This window comes from Bos indicus x Bos taurus, chromosome 2 (genome assembly GCF_003369695.1).
Source record: "Bos indicus x Bos taurus breed Angus x Brahman F1 hybrid chromosome 2, Bos_hybrid_MaternalHap_v2.0, whole genome shotgun sequence".
Taxonomy (NCBI): Eukaryota; Metazoa; Chordata; class Mammalia; order Artiodactyla; family Bovidae; genus Bos; species Bos indicus x Bos taurus.
This window is the reverse complement of record NC_040077.1, coordinates 95,789,913-95,809,286: the sequence shown is the minus strand read 5'-3', so window position 1 is coordinate 95,809,286 and position 19,374 is coordinate 95,789,913. Positions and strand designations below refer to the sequence as shown.

The 19,374-nt window shown below is 34.0% G+C and overlaps 1 protein-coding gene across 10 annotated transcripts in view; it reads right to left on the bottom strand.

Annotated features, from left to right (window-relative positions):
* Positions 1–290: 290 nt before the first annotated feature.
* CREB1 (cAMP responsive element binding protein 1) overlaps positions 291–19,374 on the bottom strand; it is a 57,032-nt gene continuing 37,948 nt past the window's right edge. For 7 of the 10 annotated variants that reach the window (XM_027565596.1, XM_027565580.1, XM_027565587.1 and 4 more), the window contains 3 exons: positions 16,242–16,424; positions 14,195–14,345; positions 291–6,473 (listed from right to left, as the gene is read on the bottom strand). In XM_027565596.1, coding sequence (XP_027421397.1) covers positions 6,329–6,473; positions 14,195–14,345; positions 16,242–16,424 — 479 coding nt within the window. In that variant the 3' untranslated portion in view covers positions 291–6,328. Of the gene's footprint in view, positions 6,474–10,498; positions 11,234–14,194; positions 14,346–16,241; positions 16,425–19,374 lie in introns of those variants that run through there. The other 3 variants (XR_003515015.1, XR_003515007.1, XM_027565602.1) reach the window with 2 other exon arrangements.

Here is a 19,374-nt window from a genome sequence, read left to right as displayed (position 1 = left end):
CTCCCATCGGTTGTCTCAACAGGGCAGTAACATCTCTAAATCCTAAAAAAGGCACTGTTCATTAATTTTGCTGAAAAAAGAAATATTGTGCTAAAAACCAGGAATACAGTAAAATTAAGTAAAGATATGTTGTTTGAGTTAGTTTTCTGCTGCTGTGCAACATAAGCTTGTGATATATTCTAGCATAACTTTTGCCATTTAACAAAATAAACCAAGTCCACAAAATATTGCTTAACACACCTAGGAAAACCACAATGTAGATGATCCCATCCCAAAAAGAGAGACTTAGAGAGTTTTTAAAAGCATGTTTATGTGACAGCACATAAATGTTTGTGTAAAAAGGGCATTATGACAGTTGATACCACAAAGATTACAGTAAGAAAAAGCACTTTATGACAATATTTCACAAATTCACAAGGATTACTTTAATATACAAAGCAATTGCTACCATTCTGAACACAAAGCAGCTAATATGTACATAGTGTTAATAAAATGCATTATAACTCAGTACATTTTTTCTTTTTACACAAAGCACAAAAAGATTTAGGTAAAAAAAAAAAAAAAATTAAAACAGGGATGCTTCTAGAATGTAGGGAATTTTATTAGAAATGTATTTTCCTCACTATAGTTACTTATTTAGTATTCAACTCCAATAGCAACATCAGAGTTAAAAGTCAATACCCTGTTTTGTGCTGACAGTTTTGGGGGGAGGTATTCTTGACCCCAATCCTCAAGGAAAAACAAAACAAAACCAAAAACCTGACACCTTTCTCTCTAGAAACTTCCCTGATTACTTTGTTTCTAAAGTTTCAAGTGATACAGCTAGGTTAGAAATAATTCCTTTTTTGGGTGGGGATGACAACTGACATGACAAACTAGTCAGGGACTTTACATGGAAAACTGCGAACGAGCACTCTTCTCTGCCATCCTCATCTATACTCACGGATTATTTCCCAATTTTAATATAAATAATTTTATTACATACACAGATTGGAGTGGCACCTGGATAAAAATACAATGTCTATAAAGCATATACCAATTCAATTTTAAAAACGTAAGAAAATAAAACCTCCCAAACACAATGACAGATCGTTTCACTTGGCCAGCTGACTAAGGTCATCATCTGCAGGGATTTTCTTCCTCCCTTACCAATTTTTGAACTATGTTAGATTTACTCTCACATCTGAGATGCTCCTCAGACACCAGCTTAGAAATGCCATACTTCTATAGGCAAGTATTAAATAATGCCTGTATAAAGCAGGTAAAATTTGCATTTCCTATAGTTTGACCCTTTCAAAAGACACTTACTGAAGAATATTCACTTTACTTTTACTTGCTGGTGAGAATAACTCAAAATGTATCGTGTTTTACCCAACTAGGACCTGTATGTACAGTACCAGAATGCAGACAGGTCAATATTTTCTCTCTGTGCTAAACAACTCAGCCTGTTTATAGTATCAAATTGCTTCACAGGCTTTGTTCTTTTTTTTTTTTTTTTCTATTTTTATTTTTTTAAAAAATAAATTTCAAGCTAAAACACCTGAAATATAATTCCTCCATTCAAATGTTATCTGGTCCCTCTTAAAGTTTGTCTGCCCCCTGAGGACACATACAAAGGCTTAAGCTACATTCACTCATCAATAAGAACTTATCATCAGCAGATGAGACAGATGGAACTGCAGCACCCTGTTTGATTGATTTGAAATTCTTCCATACTGACTCAGCTCCATGATATGTTCAACCCCTCAGGGATTAGTGCCTCTCTCAGCCGTTGATTCTAGACAGTCAAGGAAACCAGTTCCTAGTACAAACAGTGACTGTGCAGTCAACTTAAAAAAAGTCAACACATCAACATTAAAAGTATTCAAGATGTATGTAAGCCATCCAACAAAAAGTTCTAGTTGTGCTTTGTACAACTGAGTGAACAAATTTATCCCACAATTCTTCACCTATAGGCTTACTATAAGCACACCTCACTTTTCCTCTCATCTGAAACCAGTCAAATTTAGACAGTTATTTTTTATGTTAACAAAGACAATTTAAAGTGAAAAAGTTAATCAAATTATTACGTGTTCTCCATGACAACAATAATTAATTACCTTGAAGTCTTTCACTGTTCTGCACAAATTCAAGGATATCTTAGGATCCTATAGATAGTATTGTTGGGGTGAGGACAGAATCTCATTTAAAATTGGAAATAAGTATTTATTCACTTGAGTTGTATTTCCTACTATCTTTATTCATGATGAAAGAGAATTAGATAGGGTTTGAACCCATTTTTAAATTAATTGAGCTAGTCTAATTTCCTTATTTTCCTCTTTTTACAGCTATTTATAAGGCTAGCATTTAGGTGTTAAATAAAATATTTTAATCAATGAAAAGCTTCCATAAAAAAGACACATGATTTGAAGAGAGGAGAAAGACATAAAAAGTCAGATGACAATTGATGAGGGAATTTCTCAAGTTTGCTAATACCCCAAACAGGGTCGTTTTAAAAGTGCAAGTTACACCAAACATTTACAAAGAATATAATGTAAATATAATCCAAATAAATATACAACTTTTGTATTAAGTCAATGGGAAACAATATACCCACAGTTTTCAGGGTTACAAAGGCAACAAATAGAGCCTCTTGAAAAAAATGAAATGGTGTGTAACAAGTGTCTTTGGAACCTACTTTAATTCAAAATTTTAACTTTAAGATGTCAGCCTTATTTAATCCTGAAAAATGAAGCAGCCAACCTTCTGATCTTCAAAATAAAGAGACCAATTTATGCTGACAGCTGACTAAAGCTGATCACAGAATTAAAAATATTAGAAATGAAAATAAGAAATCTAGATTGAAGTCACTTAAAGTAAGTAAAAGCATCCTGGTTTAAACAAACTTGTATCTTCCTAATAAGCCTTTGTATGATTCCACATGTCACCCTAAATGGTCAAAAGGATCAGGGATTAGGCCTGAGAGACAGAGATAAACCTCAGCCAGATGACTTCTGATCGGACAGCCTGCCTGACTGGTATTGTGCTTTCAGATACTAGCACTGCTGCTGACTTACCATCTAAGTGTATTTTCTGACAAAAATCCCTGCTCAAATGAAAACACCAAAAATTTTCCCCCAGGATGATTTTTGAAAAAATCAGTGGTACCTTTTAGAAGCTATCTTCAAAATGTTCTCACCACTGTTATAGCTGCCAGAGACAAAGCATAAAAACCAAATACTTTTGGGGGTGGTGGTGGTTGTGGTGGTGGTTCAAGTGACTAGTAACATGTTTAAAAGTATCAAGTCAAATAAAATTAACAATTAAAAAAAAAGGAAATTAGCAGATAAAAAAATCCATCATGAGTGCTGGAGTAATGCAGTCCAAGAAACTACCAAAAGGGATGCAATAGATCACGCAAAAATGTAAAATTTCATCTGACCTCAATATACTATAATACTTAGCATTCCTGACTTAAGAGCTCTCAGAGCCTCAGATATATACTGTATGTATATATATATGTACACATGTATTATACAAATGCCATCCCCCCAAGAATATCTAAATGAATAGAGCACCTATGACAATATTATGGTTGCCAATATGGTACTTGAGTTTGAAAAAGAATGAACTTAAAAATTACACCTGGTATCAATTCTGTTTAATAATGTGAACACATTGGATCTAGCCCTTTCTAAACCACTTTTCAGTTAAACACTATCAAAGCCTAAAAACTCATAAGAGCAATATATCAAAAATAAACCCCTCCCACTTCATTTTTATTAGAATTAATCTGTCCTATAGATAAAAGTGCCACATGGCCCTATATTTGCAAAGTGAGCAATACCAAACTTGCTATTTTCTAGGCAAATCAGTAGCATATGTACAGATTCCTATGATGACAGTTTTATTCCCTTTTGGCCAACATGAAGACAAAAAACATTTATAATGTGGCCACATATATTCTTGGCTGTAAGATTTTTAAAAATTATGTTGTTAACAAAGATTCTCAAAGTTGCATGCTTAAAAACAAACACATTTTTCCCAATTCTCTTAAAAAAAAAAAAAGTCTTCACAAAAGATGCTTAATTTCTATCTGTATAAACGAAAATCTTCAAGTCTCTCCAAGGTCTAAACAGATTTAGCAACAGAATATACTTCTTACCTCACCATTAACTGACTTCAAACCAGAGCAGTCATCCTCAAAGTAACTTATAAATCCAACCAGCTAATATGGATGTGATTGCCTTGATTTATCAGGGACTAAGAGACCACCAACTTGCTAATTAAACAGCCTTGATTTCTGAAAACATTTAATTTGCTAAATATTAAGCAATTTTCATTTCTAAAGCTTATGACTTTTAAAATGTTCAGTTTTGACATTCTGACTCATTTAAAAATTCTGGTTTGCAAACAGATTTGTGATTTTGCTTGGTTTCTATCAAACCAGTTTTGGAAAATGGTATATCTATGCTGGCATACAAATAATTTTTATGCTACAACTTTCACCGTTAGCTCAGCAGGATAAACAACAAAATTTACAGTCGTTTGAAAGCCTTCTTGAGAATCTGGTGAACTGTCCAAAGATAAGACTACATCACTCAATTCTTAGAATGATGCTGGCTTCATAAACTCTGTTCATCCTTAAAAAAAGACAACGGTTTGTTACAAACAAAAAATAATACCATTTACAAATATTAATTAAAAGTCTTACTTTTCAAAATGGACTCAATAATTAACACCCACATCTGCATATTTTGTTAACACATTAACAAACTTAAAAACAACCCATGACATAACTAAATATAAAACATTAAATCCTAGACTCTTAAAAAAAAGAACACCTTTTCAAATGAGAAATTATAATTTAACATTATGTCAATTTCAAATTTTTCAGATCTATCTCAGTCTTATTTTTTTAAAGGGTAACTTTTAAATTTATCAACTTAGTGAATAAAATGAGTATTAGTAATTAAAAGTCATATTGGAAACAATGTGTGATACATACAGACGGTTCTAGTCAGGTAAAACAGGTAGCTCCTTCACAGAATAACAAAGGATATACAGCATACTGGAAAGCTAAGCATCCCTATCCCTTTTGGAAGAAAACAACAAAAAAAGGTCTTGCAAGAATGACAATTCAAATATTGTAGTACAGCAGTCATTCAAATAAGTCTGAAGAAAATATTTTCCTTGTGTATATCTAATATTGTACTTTTAAACTATATCCTTATAACTTTTTTCATTAAAAAATTCACTAAACTGTTAAAGTATGTTAATATGGAAACAATTTAAAATCAGCATTTTCCTACAACACATAACATTTTATAAACAAATATATCACTTTGCTTCAACATCTTGAAGGCTTTCCTGTTGGTGGTATAAGTGCAAAGAGGAGCAGTTTAATTAGAAAAACCTTTTAAAGTAAATGTGTGACAATATAAATATTTTTGAAGGTGATGACAAAAACATTTATTTAAAAACCTTGTTATATAACTCAAGGAACTGGTTTACTAATGAGCATCTTTGTACTAAAAATTTAGTACTAAACTAAATGAAGCTTTGTAATTTTACTTACTTTGATTTAATTTAAAATCAAATACCATGCTTTTTCATTCAGTTGGTTACTTCTTTTAATGTATTCAAAAATGTTGAACACATACAGAACTGAATTAAGAAGCAACAACTGCCCTATTGAAGAGCTATAGTTAATACAGAATATTTTTAAGAACCAAGGACAAGTGTTCAGTATTGAAGAGAATATACATAGAAAGCACTCTGAATTCATTCTTAATTTCTTCAACACCATCCTAAAATTCTTTTCTCACAGGGTATGTCTCTTCAACGATTTTACATAATTCACAATGGAAATGTGAAAACATGTCAATTTGGCAATCAACACTTCTTCATTGCACCTTACTTACTTTAAGCATGCGGCCCAAACATTACGTCAACTCAAGGAGCTGGGGTAATTCTGTCCCTAAGGCAATCAAGGAGCTCAGCACAAACCTTGACATCATTTAAAAAAAGATTTTCTTTTCCTCATTTCCCCCATCAATTTACAAGTAAACAAATTATTACTTCTTGAAGAGGGCAGGGGATACAAAGCAGAAGTCTCTTCATGATTCCTGGTGCTGAAAATTTCTTGAGGGGAGAAGTGGAGGCAGGTGTTGGAGCATTCACAGTTTAATGCAAAAGCACAAATGAATGAAATTCTGTAGTTGCTTTCAGGCAGTTTTGCGCATAGAAAAAAAGAAATGTTTAGAAAATAAAATGTTTATTTTGTCTTTCTGGTTGTGGCCAAGCCAGTCCTTTTCCCACCATCATAGGTGAAAATTGAAATCCCAAATTAATCTGATTTGTGGCAGTAAAGGTCCTTAAGTGCTTTTAGCTCCTCAATCAGTGTCTTGTTTTGATTTTCAAGCACTGCCACTCTGTTTTCTAGACATTTCACATATTCTTTCTTCTTTCTACGACACTCTCGTGCTGCTTCCCTATAAGCAAAAGACAGGAAAGATTAGGCAACATTTCTGCAGCCTTTATTTTGGGTTAGATAGAATACATTAAAAAAAGAGATCTGGCTCAAAGCAACAAACATTTTAATATATTATAGATTAGGCATTTGAAAAAATAAAGAGAATGACTTGGAAATTGCCTAATGTAAAATTTTCAACATACCATAGAAAACTGATTAAAAAAAAAACTGTTCTGAAGCACCAATTTTAATTGATGGGGCAGAAGGGTAGCAAGCATTCTCACATGAAAATAAAAATTACTATATTTTGGAATAGAATACAAAAATTCAAATGAGCTTTAAATAAAAAATTTAAAGAACTCTTTAGCTTAGAGAGTGCCTCTTAAAGTGTCTCAAAAATTTCTATCTGAGTACTTTTAAGAAAAGAAGAGAATGAAAAGATTCTCCCAATGGACTGAATGGGCAAAAGGGCAGATACACAAAACAATGAAGCAAAAAAAAAAAAAAAAAAGGAAAAAAAAAAACAATGAAGCAAGCCAGACACCCCAGAAACAAGCCTATACAAATATGGTCAATTACATTTTGACAGAAGTACAAGGGCAATTCCACAAAGAAACAATAATCTTTTTTACCAAATGGTGCTAGAATAAACAGTTGATACAGAAAGATAAACCTGAACACACTTCACACCTTACAAAAATTAATTCAAAAGGGATCAAAGACCTAAATATAAAATATAGTTATAACACTTGATACAGAGCACTTGGAACTTTCACACATTGCTGGTAGAAAGGCAAATGGTATAGCCACTCTGAAGAACAGTTTGGCAGTTTCTTATTAAATATATACATATCATTGCATCCATCCAGGCCACTCCTAGATATTTACTCAAGTGAACTGAAAGTTCATACAAAAACCTGTATCTAACTGTTCATTGTAACTTTATTCATAATACTTCAAAACTAGAAATGAAGATAAACTTTAAGGTGAATGGATAAACCACATCCATAGAATACCAGGGATAAAACCAACTACCTGATTCATACACCACTAACAATGAATCTTGAATGCATTGTGCTAAGTGAGAGAAGTCATATCCAAAAGGTTACAGTTATAGGAGATTCTGGAAAAGACAGAAGAAGATGGAAAACAGTTCAGTGGTTTCTAGGAGCTGAGGAAAGGGGTAGAGGCCAACCACCAAGAATCATCACTGGGAATGCTTTTTAGAATGGTATAAATGCACTGTACGGCACTGTGGTGGGAGATATGTCTGTCAGACGCCAGAGAACCACGCAGCACAAAGAGTAAAGTAATGACAACTTAAAAACAGAGAACAAGATATCAGGTAATCCCAGAACTGAATGAACACGTTGACAAATCTAACTTTACTGTAAATGTATGCCATAAATTCACCGAGGGCATCCCAGGTGGCTCAGGGGTAACGAGCCTGTGAAGCAGAGATACAAGTTTGATCCCTGCGTCGGGAAGATTCCCTGGAAGAGGAAATGACAACCTGCTCCAGTATTCTTGCTTGGGAAATTCCATGGACAGAGGATCCTGGCAGGCTACAGTCCATGGGGTCACAGAGTTGGACAGAATTTAGCAATTAAACCACCACCACCACCCACCTCACTGAAAGGAGTAGAGAAAAAAGAAGCACAGCTAAGTAATTCTGAAAACAGTGCCTTTACTAGTACTTTAAGGTTATAAGCGGAAAAAAAAAAAAAAAAAAAGAATTGTACATAAATGTTGTATTGTAAATTTGTTTCTCACAGGGGTATAAGTTAGCAATTATAAAACTATTTTATATGATACTAGTGTTTAATAAATACATAAATAAACCATCTTTATTGGGAAGCCAAGTTTCTCTCAGAGAACGAAGTTACAAATAAGCAAAGGGGGAAGGTAAGGCTAAAATAAACCCTGTGGTTAGAGATTAGTCAGTGGGGTTAGTAAAACATACTTACAGTAATTACTACAGTATATAGTAATACACAGAACTATAGATGTGTGTATACATGAGCTAGTGTATATACACACGCACATATATATTTCCTAGCTCTGTCCTTTAAGAGGGCCTGTGAAACCGCAGTAGCAAAGAGCACTTTGAAAAATTTATAAAAAGAGAAAAATAACTGTAATGGGGGGCAGTTGGACAGCACTTTAACCAATTGGTCAAAGTAAACCATTTTCCAATGAAAGAAACTAGGGCTCACTGAAGAAATGGCTGATTTCAAAGCTAGGGCAGAGAAAACCGTAAGATGAGAAGTTGAACCTGGATAATGTAGTGTCAGAAAATAAAGATGAGCTTCAAGAAAATTAAGATGCCATCTAAAGGACACAGGAACCAACTTACAAGAACTCCTAATGGCCAAAGCTGGAATAATCTTAACAATATCATAATTAAGTAATATTGAATTACAGCCCAAAGAATAAGGTAAATATCTATAAATTCATACTGATATAAAAAATACACGGGGAAGGGAAAGATTTTCCTTAAAGAATTCCAGTTAATAATTGCAGAAGGGATGGGGAAACAAAATTCTCATTATAATATCATAGTAATAATCAGGAAAGATCTTCCTGTGAATACTAAAATTAGTGGGGAATACCTGAAAAAGAAATAAGATATTTGCATAGTCTCCAAGTATCTTTGTGAAATTACACCAATTACTGTGTTAGTTTTCACCTGTAACCACAAATTCTTTGATACTCTCTGTTCCAGGAGGTGGTATTTAATAATCCTCCATTTCAGTGTGGGCTGAATGTAGTAACTTGCTTGTAGGGAAGAGGGTGTAAAAAGAGAAAAATAAATGTAGTGGAGCAGTTGGAGAGCACTTTAACCAAGTGATCAAAGTGAACATTGTCAGGAATGAATCATGCTAGTATGTGCTTCCTGATAAGTGACAAGAAGGGGCAGACTACACCTCTGTGGGATTCTTCCCCCAAATTCATTACCTTTATCTAATCATAAGAAAACAGCACACAGGTCCAAAGTAAAGGATATTCTGAAAGAAAGTTTATTACTCTTCAAAAGAAAACAACTGTCACAGACTGGAGGGGATGAGGAGCCACAATGAATAAATGCAATGTAGTAACCCGGACTGGATTTTGGTAGAGAAAAGTGGAATAACTGAGGAAATTCAAATAAAATGGATAGTTCAGTTAATGGTATTATACCATGATAAAAAAGAAAGAAAGTGAAGTCGCTCAGTCGTGTCCAACTCTTTGCGACCCCACGGACTGTACCCTACCAGGTTCCTCTGTCCATGGGATTTTCCAGGCAAGAACACTGGAGTGGGTTGCCATTTCCTTCTCTAGGAGATCTTCCCGACCCAAGGACTGAATCCTGGTCTCCCGCATTGTAGGCAGACACTTTACAGTCTTAGCCACCAGGGAAGTCCAAAAATACTATGTTAATTACTATCCACAGTATATGACAGAATGTTAATTTCTTTAGTTTTAAGAAACACAGACTGGTTATATAATATGCTAAAATTGTAAGAAAGTTGAGAAGGTTGATAAGAGTATCTAGAACTCTGTACTAAAATGCTTTTAACTGTTCCCATAAGCTAAAAATTTTCCAAAATAAAAAATTAAAAACTATACTAAAAGTATGTTATTTATCATTGCACATATATACTAGGGGAAAAAAATTATACTCCAGAATGTTAACATTTTGGGTGGTACATTAGTGGTGAGTATATATTTTAGGTTATGTTTTCTAATATGCTTATAATGACTATGTTTATCTTCTGTAATAAAAATAAATAAAAATGGGATTATAATATATATATATTGGTAATCTGCTCTTTTCCACTATGAGCATCTTCCCATCTCAATAAAAACAAACCTTCATTATTAATGGTTGGTTTTATATAGTTGAATGAAAAAGTGAAAGTTGCTCAGTCGTGTCAGACTCTTTGCAACCCCATGGTCTACAGCCTGCCAGGCTCCTCTGTCCATGGAATATTCCAGGCAAGAATACTAGAATAAGTAGCTGTTCCCTTCTCCAGGGGATCTTCCAAACCCAGGGACTGAACCCAGGACTTCTGCATTGAGGATGGATTCTTTACGGTCTGAGCCATAAAGAATTTTCCCAGGGGAAAGCCCTAGGAAAGCCCAAGAATACTGGAGTGGGTAGTCTATCCCTTCTCCAAGGGATTTTCCTGACCCAGAAATCGAACCAGGACCTCCTGCTTTGCAGGCAATTCTTTACCAGCTGAGCAACCTGGGAAGCTGAATGGATGTACCTTCACTGACATAGCATACACTTAACTTGCTTTGAATTTTTTATTTTTTTAAACCCTATTTCTAATTCATTGTCTTTAAATCTACCTATTACATACCCTTATTAGTCTCCTGATTTTATATGTTAAAAGGTTTCTAGTTTGTTTGCTTTGCTATTTTATCTTTTCCTTGGCTAATCATAGGTGTTGTCATACCTACTTAACCTTTTCCTTTATGACGTCTACTTTTAAGAAAACTGTTATATTCTTCCTGCATTCTAAAATTACAAGACAGGGGTTGCATTGCTTCCATAATTTTTTACTCCTCCCTCCCTGTGGGAAGAGTATACATCCCCATTTCACTGACGTTGGGCTTGTCCTCACCTGTGCTTTCGCCAGTGGTACTCGAGTGGACGTGATGTTCATCACAATCAAGCAGATGCTTCAAAAAGCATTGCCCCTTTCCCTTTGCTACAAGGACAGGCCTCAAAGAGATGCTCCTCCTTTGGCTGGGAGCACGTGGAGGAGAGCCATAGCATATGACTTGCAGCTGCCAAAATGTAAGTAAGTGAGGAAGAGATTTTTGTTTCTAAGACACTGATTTTTTGTTACTGTAGCAACACAATTAATGTAACCATCTATACTTTTAGAACATTTACCGCTTCATTTCTGAGTATATGGCAATTTGAATGTTACAGAATTTGAAGAATCACAACTTTTCCTAATCCAAGTTTAGAGGACAGCCTTTGTGTGGGGTACATAAGGGGTATCTATCCTAGTGAGTATGTTCAGAAGACTGATTCTCTAACTTTTCCACCTAAGTAACCATAATACCAGAGAAAACTAAGGATGGGGGCACAATCCAAAGCCAACTACCTTTGGTATGAATTTAGTTTTACCTTTAGTTTCGAATCTTTAGTTTTACCTTTAAAATGTTTGTTTCTGCCAAATTTTTGAGCAAAATAAATATTCAAGGGAAGCTCCCATGTTTGCTTCGTGGCCCTACATACCTCCAGCACACTGCCACCATGTGTTCCAGTTTGCGCGGCAGAGCAGGCGATGACAATTGCATGCTCACAAGAGAGGTAGCATGTGCACATGCTCTGGTGTCAGATCCAGGCTCATATCCCAGTTCTACCCATTTCTTAAAAGGTGTGACCTCTGCCAAAATATTTACTTGCTTACTGTAAAGTGGAGATAAGCTTCTTTCTTACTGTGGGCAGAACTAATGAAATATATAAAGAAACAAAGTACTGTGTCTAATATATACTGGTACCTAAATAAGTGATATCTCAAGGGAAAGGTCAAAACCAGTATATAATTAAGTTGTATCAACATAAAGGTGGTGCCTGAAATACAGGTAGGCATGAAAGTTTCAAGGGAAAACTTGAAAAGTAGGCAGAAAACCAGGTGAATAAGCCAAAGAAGAGCTTAGAGAAACGAGCAGTTAGAAGTGTCAAATACTCCCATAAAGGTAAAATGAAATGAGAACAGAATACTAGATGTGCCAAATTGGAGGGTATCTGTATGTTTTTGTAGACACAGGAGTGGTATGGTGGGCTCAGAAGGCAAATTCTAGTGAATGAAAGTTGAAAAAGTAGAAGCAGCAGGAATCTGGGAATAAAGGGAAAAGGGAGCTATAGCAGTCAATGGGAAGTTTCCTTAGAGTGAAATTAAATCCAAGCCAAAGTATTTTATTAAAGAGTTCACAGTAAGTTAGGTAGCTTCCCTGAATATCTCAGGCAAGCAGAGGTTGTTAGGAGCTGTAGCTCTGTGTGCCCTGTCCCCAACCTGGAGGTATGTGTGTTTGTGGGTGGGTGGGTGTGTGTGTGGGAAATCATGAATCAAATGAATAGAGAAAAAGGAAAATTTGGTATGCCAGTCAAATTAATTTGCTTTTATAAATGGGCAGCTCTCTCTCTGTACACCAGAGTAGACAAGAAGCTATAGTGCTGCCTGCTCAGCTTGTGCTTAAGTGTTTCTGTTCTACAGAGCCAGACTACATAGACATAATCTGAAGTCTTTCTGATGTTTTCACAATCAAGAGATTTATTTTTTACCTGACTGCTGTGTCTGTTGAGAACTGGTTTCTTCAGTAAATATTGTTATCTTACATTTTTTAGCCTAGCCTTTACTTGAGACTTCTAATCAGACTTGCTTCTAATTTTAAAAAGGGTTAAAACATTTCCTTACAAACATTTAAAACTGAAAAAGTTTAAACGGAGTTTATATTTTTAAATACATTTAAATATGAACACAGCTTTTATGTTTCTGCTTATTATTCTAACTTAAATACTTACAGAAAATCACAGATTGATAGAGCACAAATAAGTTACTCAGCTTGTTTCCAACTCTTTTCCTAATAACCCGGAAAAAAACTGCCATTTCTCATAGTCTAGATCTAATTTACTAACATTCTGTAATAGCTAGGAATATTTTAGGAATCAAAGAGGCTGATCTGAGCTGAAAAATGAAATTGCAGAAAAACAAATGTTTCAATAGAGCACTGCAGTTACAAAGTGCTTTCAAAGGAATTATCTTATTTGACCCACAGAACCACCCTCTGGGTGGGTAGTGGGATTCTATTTTTAAAACAGATTCTTTGTAAAAATGCCAGAAAACTGAGGTTTAGGAGGTTATGTTCTGAAGTCACAGCAAAAGGGGTAGACCCAGGATTTGAATCTAGATCCTCTAAATTCAACTTTCATGTTTCCTTCACTTCATCACAGCATGTGAAGAATCTTGGGGTGAAAGGCAGAGGAATATTTTCAATGTTTCAAACTTTTAATATCTTTATTTTCCTTTTCTTTGGTTTGTCTTAGATAACTTCCATATCTTAAGGTAAATATTTAAATCCTAAGCTAAATACATACAAATACTAAGGTAAATACAAGTAAATAACATTTTTTATTCTGCTTTTGTTTTTTAATAACAAAGCTATTTACAGCTATGAATTTACTTTATGGAAATAACTTTCCCATGTTTAAGAAATTTTTGACATCTAGCATGTTCATTGTTGAAGACTAGCTCTATTTTAAAATTTTTGTCAATAATAAGATATTCTCAGAATTACTCTATTTTTTGAAAATCTTTATTTAGGTGTTTAATATGCATTAAAACTTGGACTGGCCATCATACATTTATCTTATTACAAATACATTTAATGTAAATAAAACTTACCATTTATATACACACACAACTCCTAATTTTCTTAATGATACTACTTGTGACAAAAAACAATTTTTAAATAACTGAGTCAGCTGGCTGAAGCAATAGTTAAAATACAGCAAAGTTGTGCATTATCTCTCTCATGGAGAAACTGCATGAAAGAGAACTACTACTCATCAAAGACTGACCATCAGCCATCATTAAGTGCAGCTTATTAAATAAAGAAGTTTTAGCAGGATCCATCAATTTTACTAGAAAAAAAAATCCCAATGCAAAGATGCTACTGACATAATCTGAAGTTATACTTGACCTACAACAATCTAAGGAAATGCAATGTATGTACCTGTTCTTCATGAGGCGAACCTCTCTCTTTCGCGCCGCTTCTTCAGCAGGCTGTGTAGGAAGTGCTGGGGAAGACGCCATAACAACTCCAGGGGCAATGGTGCTAGTGGGCGCTGTGCGAATCTGGTATGTCTGTACATCTCCAGAGGCAGCTGAAAAGAGAAACAGTGAGCATGGTGTGCGACACTGAAGCACTGTGACTTGGTAAAACTACGGGTCAATCATCAATCTGAACATACATATTGAATTAAAAGGAAAAAAAGCAACAGATGATTCTGACTAAAATGTTGAGATCAGCAGCACTCTTTGGCTCATTCATTACTCAGAAATAATTCCCAATTTAGTGTATTTATTAGTATAGGCACTTGGATGAAAAAGGATCTTCATGACTTATATCTGCTGGATCTTACATTTATCTTTCATTGGAACATAGTTCTGTTCTATTGTTAACATGTTTACCAGCCTTAAACCTAAAAGGTAAGTAGGGCACAGCTTGGATGATCTTCCTAGACAAAATATAGTCCTCAATGTCTTCCTTTGATACTGGTAAATTCACATTAAAAAATTTCAAGTAAACTCTTGCCACGACATAAAAACGACCATGACTTTTCAAAAAATAGCAAAATCGAAGAGAAAATAAAGCATTATGGTCAACTATTATAAATTCCTGATTGTAACAAAACTGAAAGGACGAAAAAATGTATCACTTGATCAATTATATCACCTGTAAGCACTGCTTTAATGTAAATGATAATGGCTAAATAAACTGAAGTTTTATTTTCATAATTAAATGATCTATCATTTGTGAAATAAAAAAGTCTCTTTCTAAAAACAGCTTAATAATAAATATGCCCTCCTAGGAATAAGAAACCTAACATTATCTGAGAGAATTTGAAACTCTTTAAAAATCATCCATATTTGTTATTAATATCAATTAAAATGTGTAGTTTGAGTCAAAAAGATGTATATACTAAATGTGTTACCATCTTCAAACTGACGTTCAGAATTCAAATTCACTGACATCCTGCTTTACAATTTTTGAGTACCTGCGTGTAAAGTGAAAAGGTGTTTTACTCCCATTAATAAGCAAAATATTATCTTCTTCAAATATTATTTGTTTAGTAACAAAATATCCTGTAAGTACATTAGGGCCCTTTAAATATATTATGATTCTTTAGCTGGTTTTAGAATTATTGAAAATTAATCATCCATGGTGAAGGGGCATATCTGTCATTACCTAATAGAGACAAAACATACTATTAATGAAAATATCTTTAGAAACATATGTATTATCTCCTTAATATGCAAATTTTAAATCTGGCATAAATCTTTCTTAAAATATGCAATGAATTCAAAGAAAAATGATCCACTATTGATAGAGATTTCTGAAACAAACAGGAAGAAAACAACAAGAAAACAAAAAAAGAAAAAATATTTGTAGTTTTTGAATTTTTGTAATTCATCATGGATTTAACTATTCTTGCTCATAGAGCAGTGGACTTGCACACTGGCAAAGATTCTTCAGAATATAATGATTTCCTTTGAAATAAAAAATGATGACCATAGAAATGAAGATATAAATTACTTTTGACTAAAAGCAGAGAAACAGAATTTGAACCTCCGAAGATTCTTATCAGTGATTTAGCACAACTTTTCATGTGACACACTGAAAAAAAATGAGGTCAAGGGAGGCTGGCTCTTACTGAAGGTCACAAAGCAAATCTATATACTTAGATTTAGAAACTAGCTTTTTAAACTCCTAATTTTATTGTCTTTCCCTCTAGCCTACCCCATTTCTCCTACATCCAAATGTTAAAGGTGTTAAATATAGAAGTTATATTTTTAAAACTGAAAATAGTTGTTTTTATGCCATGACATTTTGGTCTAATTGGAATAACGGAAGAAGAGTTCATGGAAAATATTATCTATGTTGCAGAAAATAAGCTGTATTTTAACAGTGCTTTGCATTACCATACTTACTTTTTTCTGAGTCTGTAAAATTTTAACCTTTTAAAGAATTTACACCTGTGAGTTCTAACTTCTCTTACCTTGAACAACAACTTGGTTGCTGGGCACTAGGATTTGCTGTCCATCAGTGGTCTGTGCATACTGCAGGATGGTAGTACCTGGCTGAGTGGCAGCTGCATTGGTCATGGTTAATGTCTGCAGGCCCTGTACCCCATCAGTACCATTGTTAGCCAGTTGTATTGCTCCTCCTTGGGTAATGGCAACTAAAATCCAACAGATTTTATTGTTACAAGTTTAATTAATACCATATAACATACACACACACTAAATTCAAAGAATAATTTGCAAGACATATCTAGGAGAAATTATTACAGCAGATAACATCACCAAGAAAGATTCTGTATAGTCAAGTAACTTTTTGCTCTGCTGCTGCTGCTAAGTCACTTCAGTCCTATCTGACTCTGTGCGACCCCAAAGACGGCAGCCCACCAGGCTCCCCAATCCCTGGGATTCTCCAGGCAAGAACACTGGAGTGGGTTGCCATTTCCTTCTCCACTGCATGAAAGTGAAAAGTGAAAGTGAAGTCACTCAGTCGTGTCCGACTCCTAGAGACCCCACGGACTGCAGCCTACCAGGCTCCTCTGTCCATGGGATTTTCCAGGCAAGAGTATTGGAGTGGGGTGCCACTGCCTTCTCCGAACTTTCTGCTCAGGAAAACTTATATCCAATTTCTAGAATACAAGTATACTCTATGAACCACATTACAATTTATAATAATGTTAGTTAAAACAATTAAAAAAATAAAATGAGAAAATGTTAAATTCCATTTGAAGTTATTTGGTTGAGAACAGATACCACTGTGACCCACACTTCCTTTATTCTTGCATTAACTATGTACTATATTTCTTCTCTACATTCATGTATTTATTACCACAGACATGGGTATGTAATAGGCACCCAATAAATGATTATTTTAATGCATAATTAATAAAGCAATTCAGTAGTGCATTCTGTTCTCTTACTCAGTTAGGAATACATAAAGTGTAACAGAAATCCACTCAATGAGACAACTGAAATGTCCTATGGAACTTAATTACCACAGACCTCTCATAGAGTTTAAAACTGGAGCCCAAGATGATCATTTAGGAAAAAGTATCTTATTGCTATTTCTAAGCTACATATTCAAGCCTTCTCACGTAGAATCCATTGATTATTCACATGTGTCATTCATCTGCTCCAAAGGAAATAAATTTTGGCTCATACAAGACATTTCACTTTATAAAAGAAACTGAATTAACCTTTGGTACATGGAAAAAGTTAGACACTTTCTCCTGTTAAGAGTTCAAGTATTCCAGAAAGAGAAGGACTAAAAAATCACAGTATTACATATAAAACTACATAATGGATTTTAACAAAGTCAACATGTCTGACTTGAGCATGTTACTTTGTGTCTCTTAGAAGCAAATTATTGATGGTTTGGGATCAACTGTCAGCTAGCTCTGCATGACTAATATCCCGAGTCATTTATGTATTAAAAATTATATTATTTACTGTTTAATAAAGAAATAATAACAGTTAATGGCTACAATTTAGTTTAGTAAATAATACCTGTGAAAATTCAGATACTGGAATATACAATCCATCTACTTTAGCTAACTCCATAAATTTTACTTATGTTAGACAAAGGGGAAAAAAGAAATATGTAAAAAGTATTCTGAGATTAACACTGCTGGATAACTTGAAAGAATCAGAAGGGTAACAGAATCAAACCACAATTTCTCAATTAGAGTTAATGAGCAAATTCCACTGTATTCAACACACACAGCTTTCTTCTTGACTATATACCAATGAAATCAAAGTGGAAGGAAAGAAGCAAACTAAAAAATCAGGAGATCTGGGTTCTAGTCCAAGTTCCATCACTAAACTATTATTTGAATCTGTTATCTCTTCTGTAAAAGTAAAAATATATGGTTCTAGCCCGTAAGTATAATTGTTATAAAACTCAAATGAGACCATGTGTATAGGAAAGTACTCTGAAAACTGAAGTCTGATCCTATCAAACATTGTTTTTCTCTTAATATTTATTTATACACGTTATATTTTAAAAGGATTTAAGATTGCTCTCAAAAAAACTAAATTAAAACAAGAAGGAAAAGAAGTCAAGTAACTAACGTGTATTTAGATGTATATAATGATTCTATCACAAAATAAGGAAAGTGTATAATTAAACAAACTTAGCTGAGAGTTTGAGTAGCCAAAATGAAGAGAAAAACGATTTAGTGAAACATGTTTTTCTACCTAAGAATAACATCTTTTCAACACTTATTATCAGGGATTGTGAACCAAGTAATGGACAAACTAATACTAGTGTTAATGAAAAAACACAACCACCAATTTATTGGCTATAAATTGATGTAGTCACTGGGAAGGGTAACTGGGCAGGCTGACTAGGATTCAACAATTCCACTAATTAGACGCTACCCCACTGACAGGATAGGGCACTATATACTAAAAGAATGTTTATGTAGCATTATTTGAAACAGTAGAAAAGTCCTAAATATTCATCAGTGTATGTGATTTTTAAACAAATGTTATATTTATACAGTGAAACACAATGTAGCTATTAAAATAAACCACTTACATAACTATATATGCATATATTTGTCTGTAGTATATAAATAATGCAGGTCTCACATGTACATTTTACATGTGTATGTATAAACAGAATGAAAAAGAATGAAGAATATATACCAAACTCTTACTACTGGGGAGGGATGGGAAGGGTCTTTAATTTTTATTAATACTAGAAACCTCTACCATTTGAATTTTCCCAACCATATACTTGTTTTATAATAAATATATAATATTGTTACATATGTAAGTGGTCATTATATTGATTGTTAATAATAAGAACATAATGTTAAATCAGTTCCATCAAAGTCATATATGCATATACAGAGAGAATAAGGCATAAACATTAATGCATAAAGCCTTTAAAATCTCAAAGTATTAACCTTAAAACAAGCAACTGTTAGCTGCTGAATGGAAGGGGTGTGCCAAATGAAACCTGTTTTTCTGAGCTTTACCTCCCTCAACTTCACTTCCCTATTTCAGATTCTGATATGCCTCTGTCTGGAGAGCATGCCTTCTATTTCTAATTCAAATGAGAACTGCTGTGGTAAATGAATCTCTGTTACTAATAGCACTATGCTA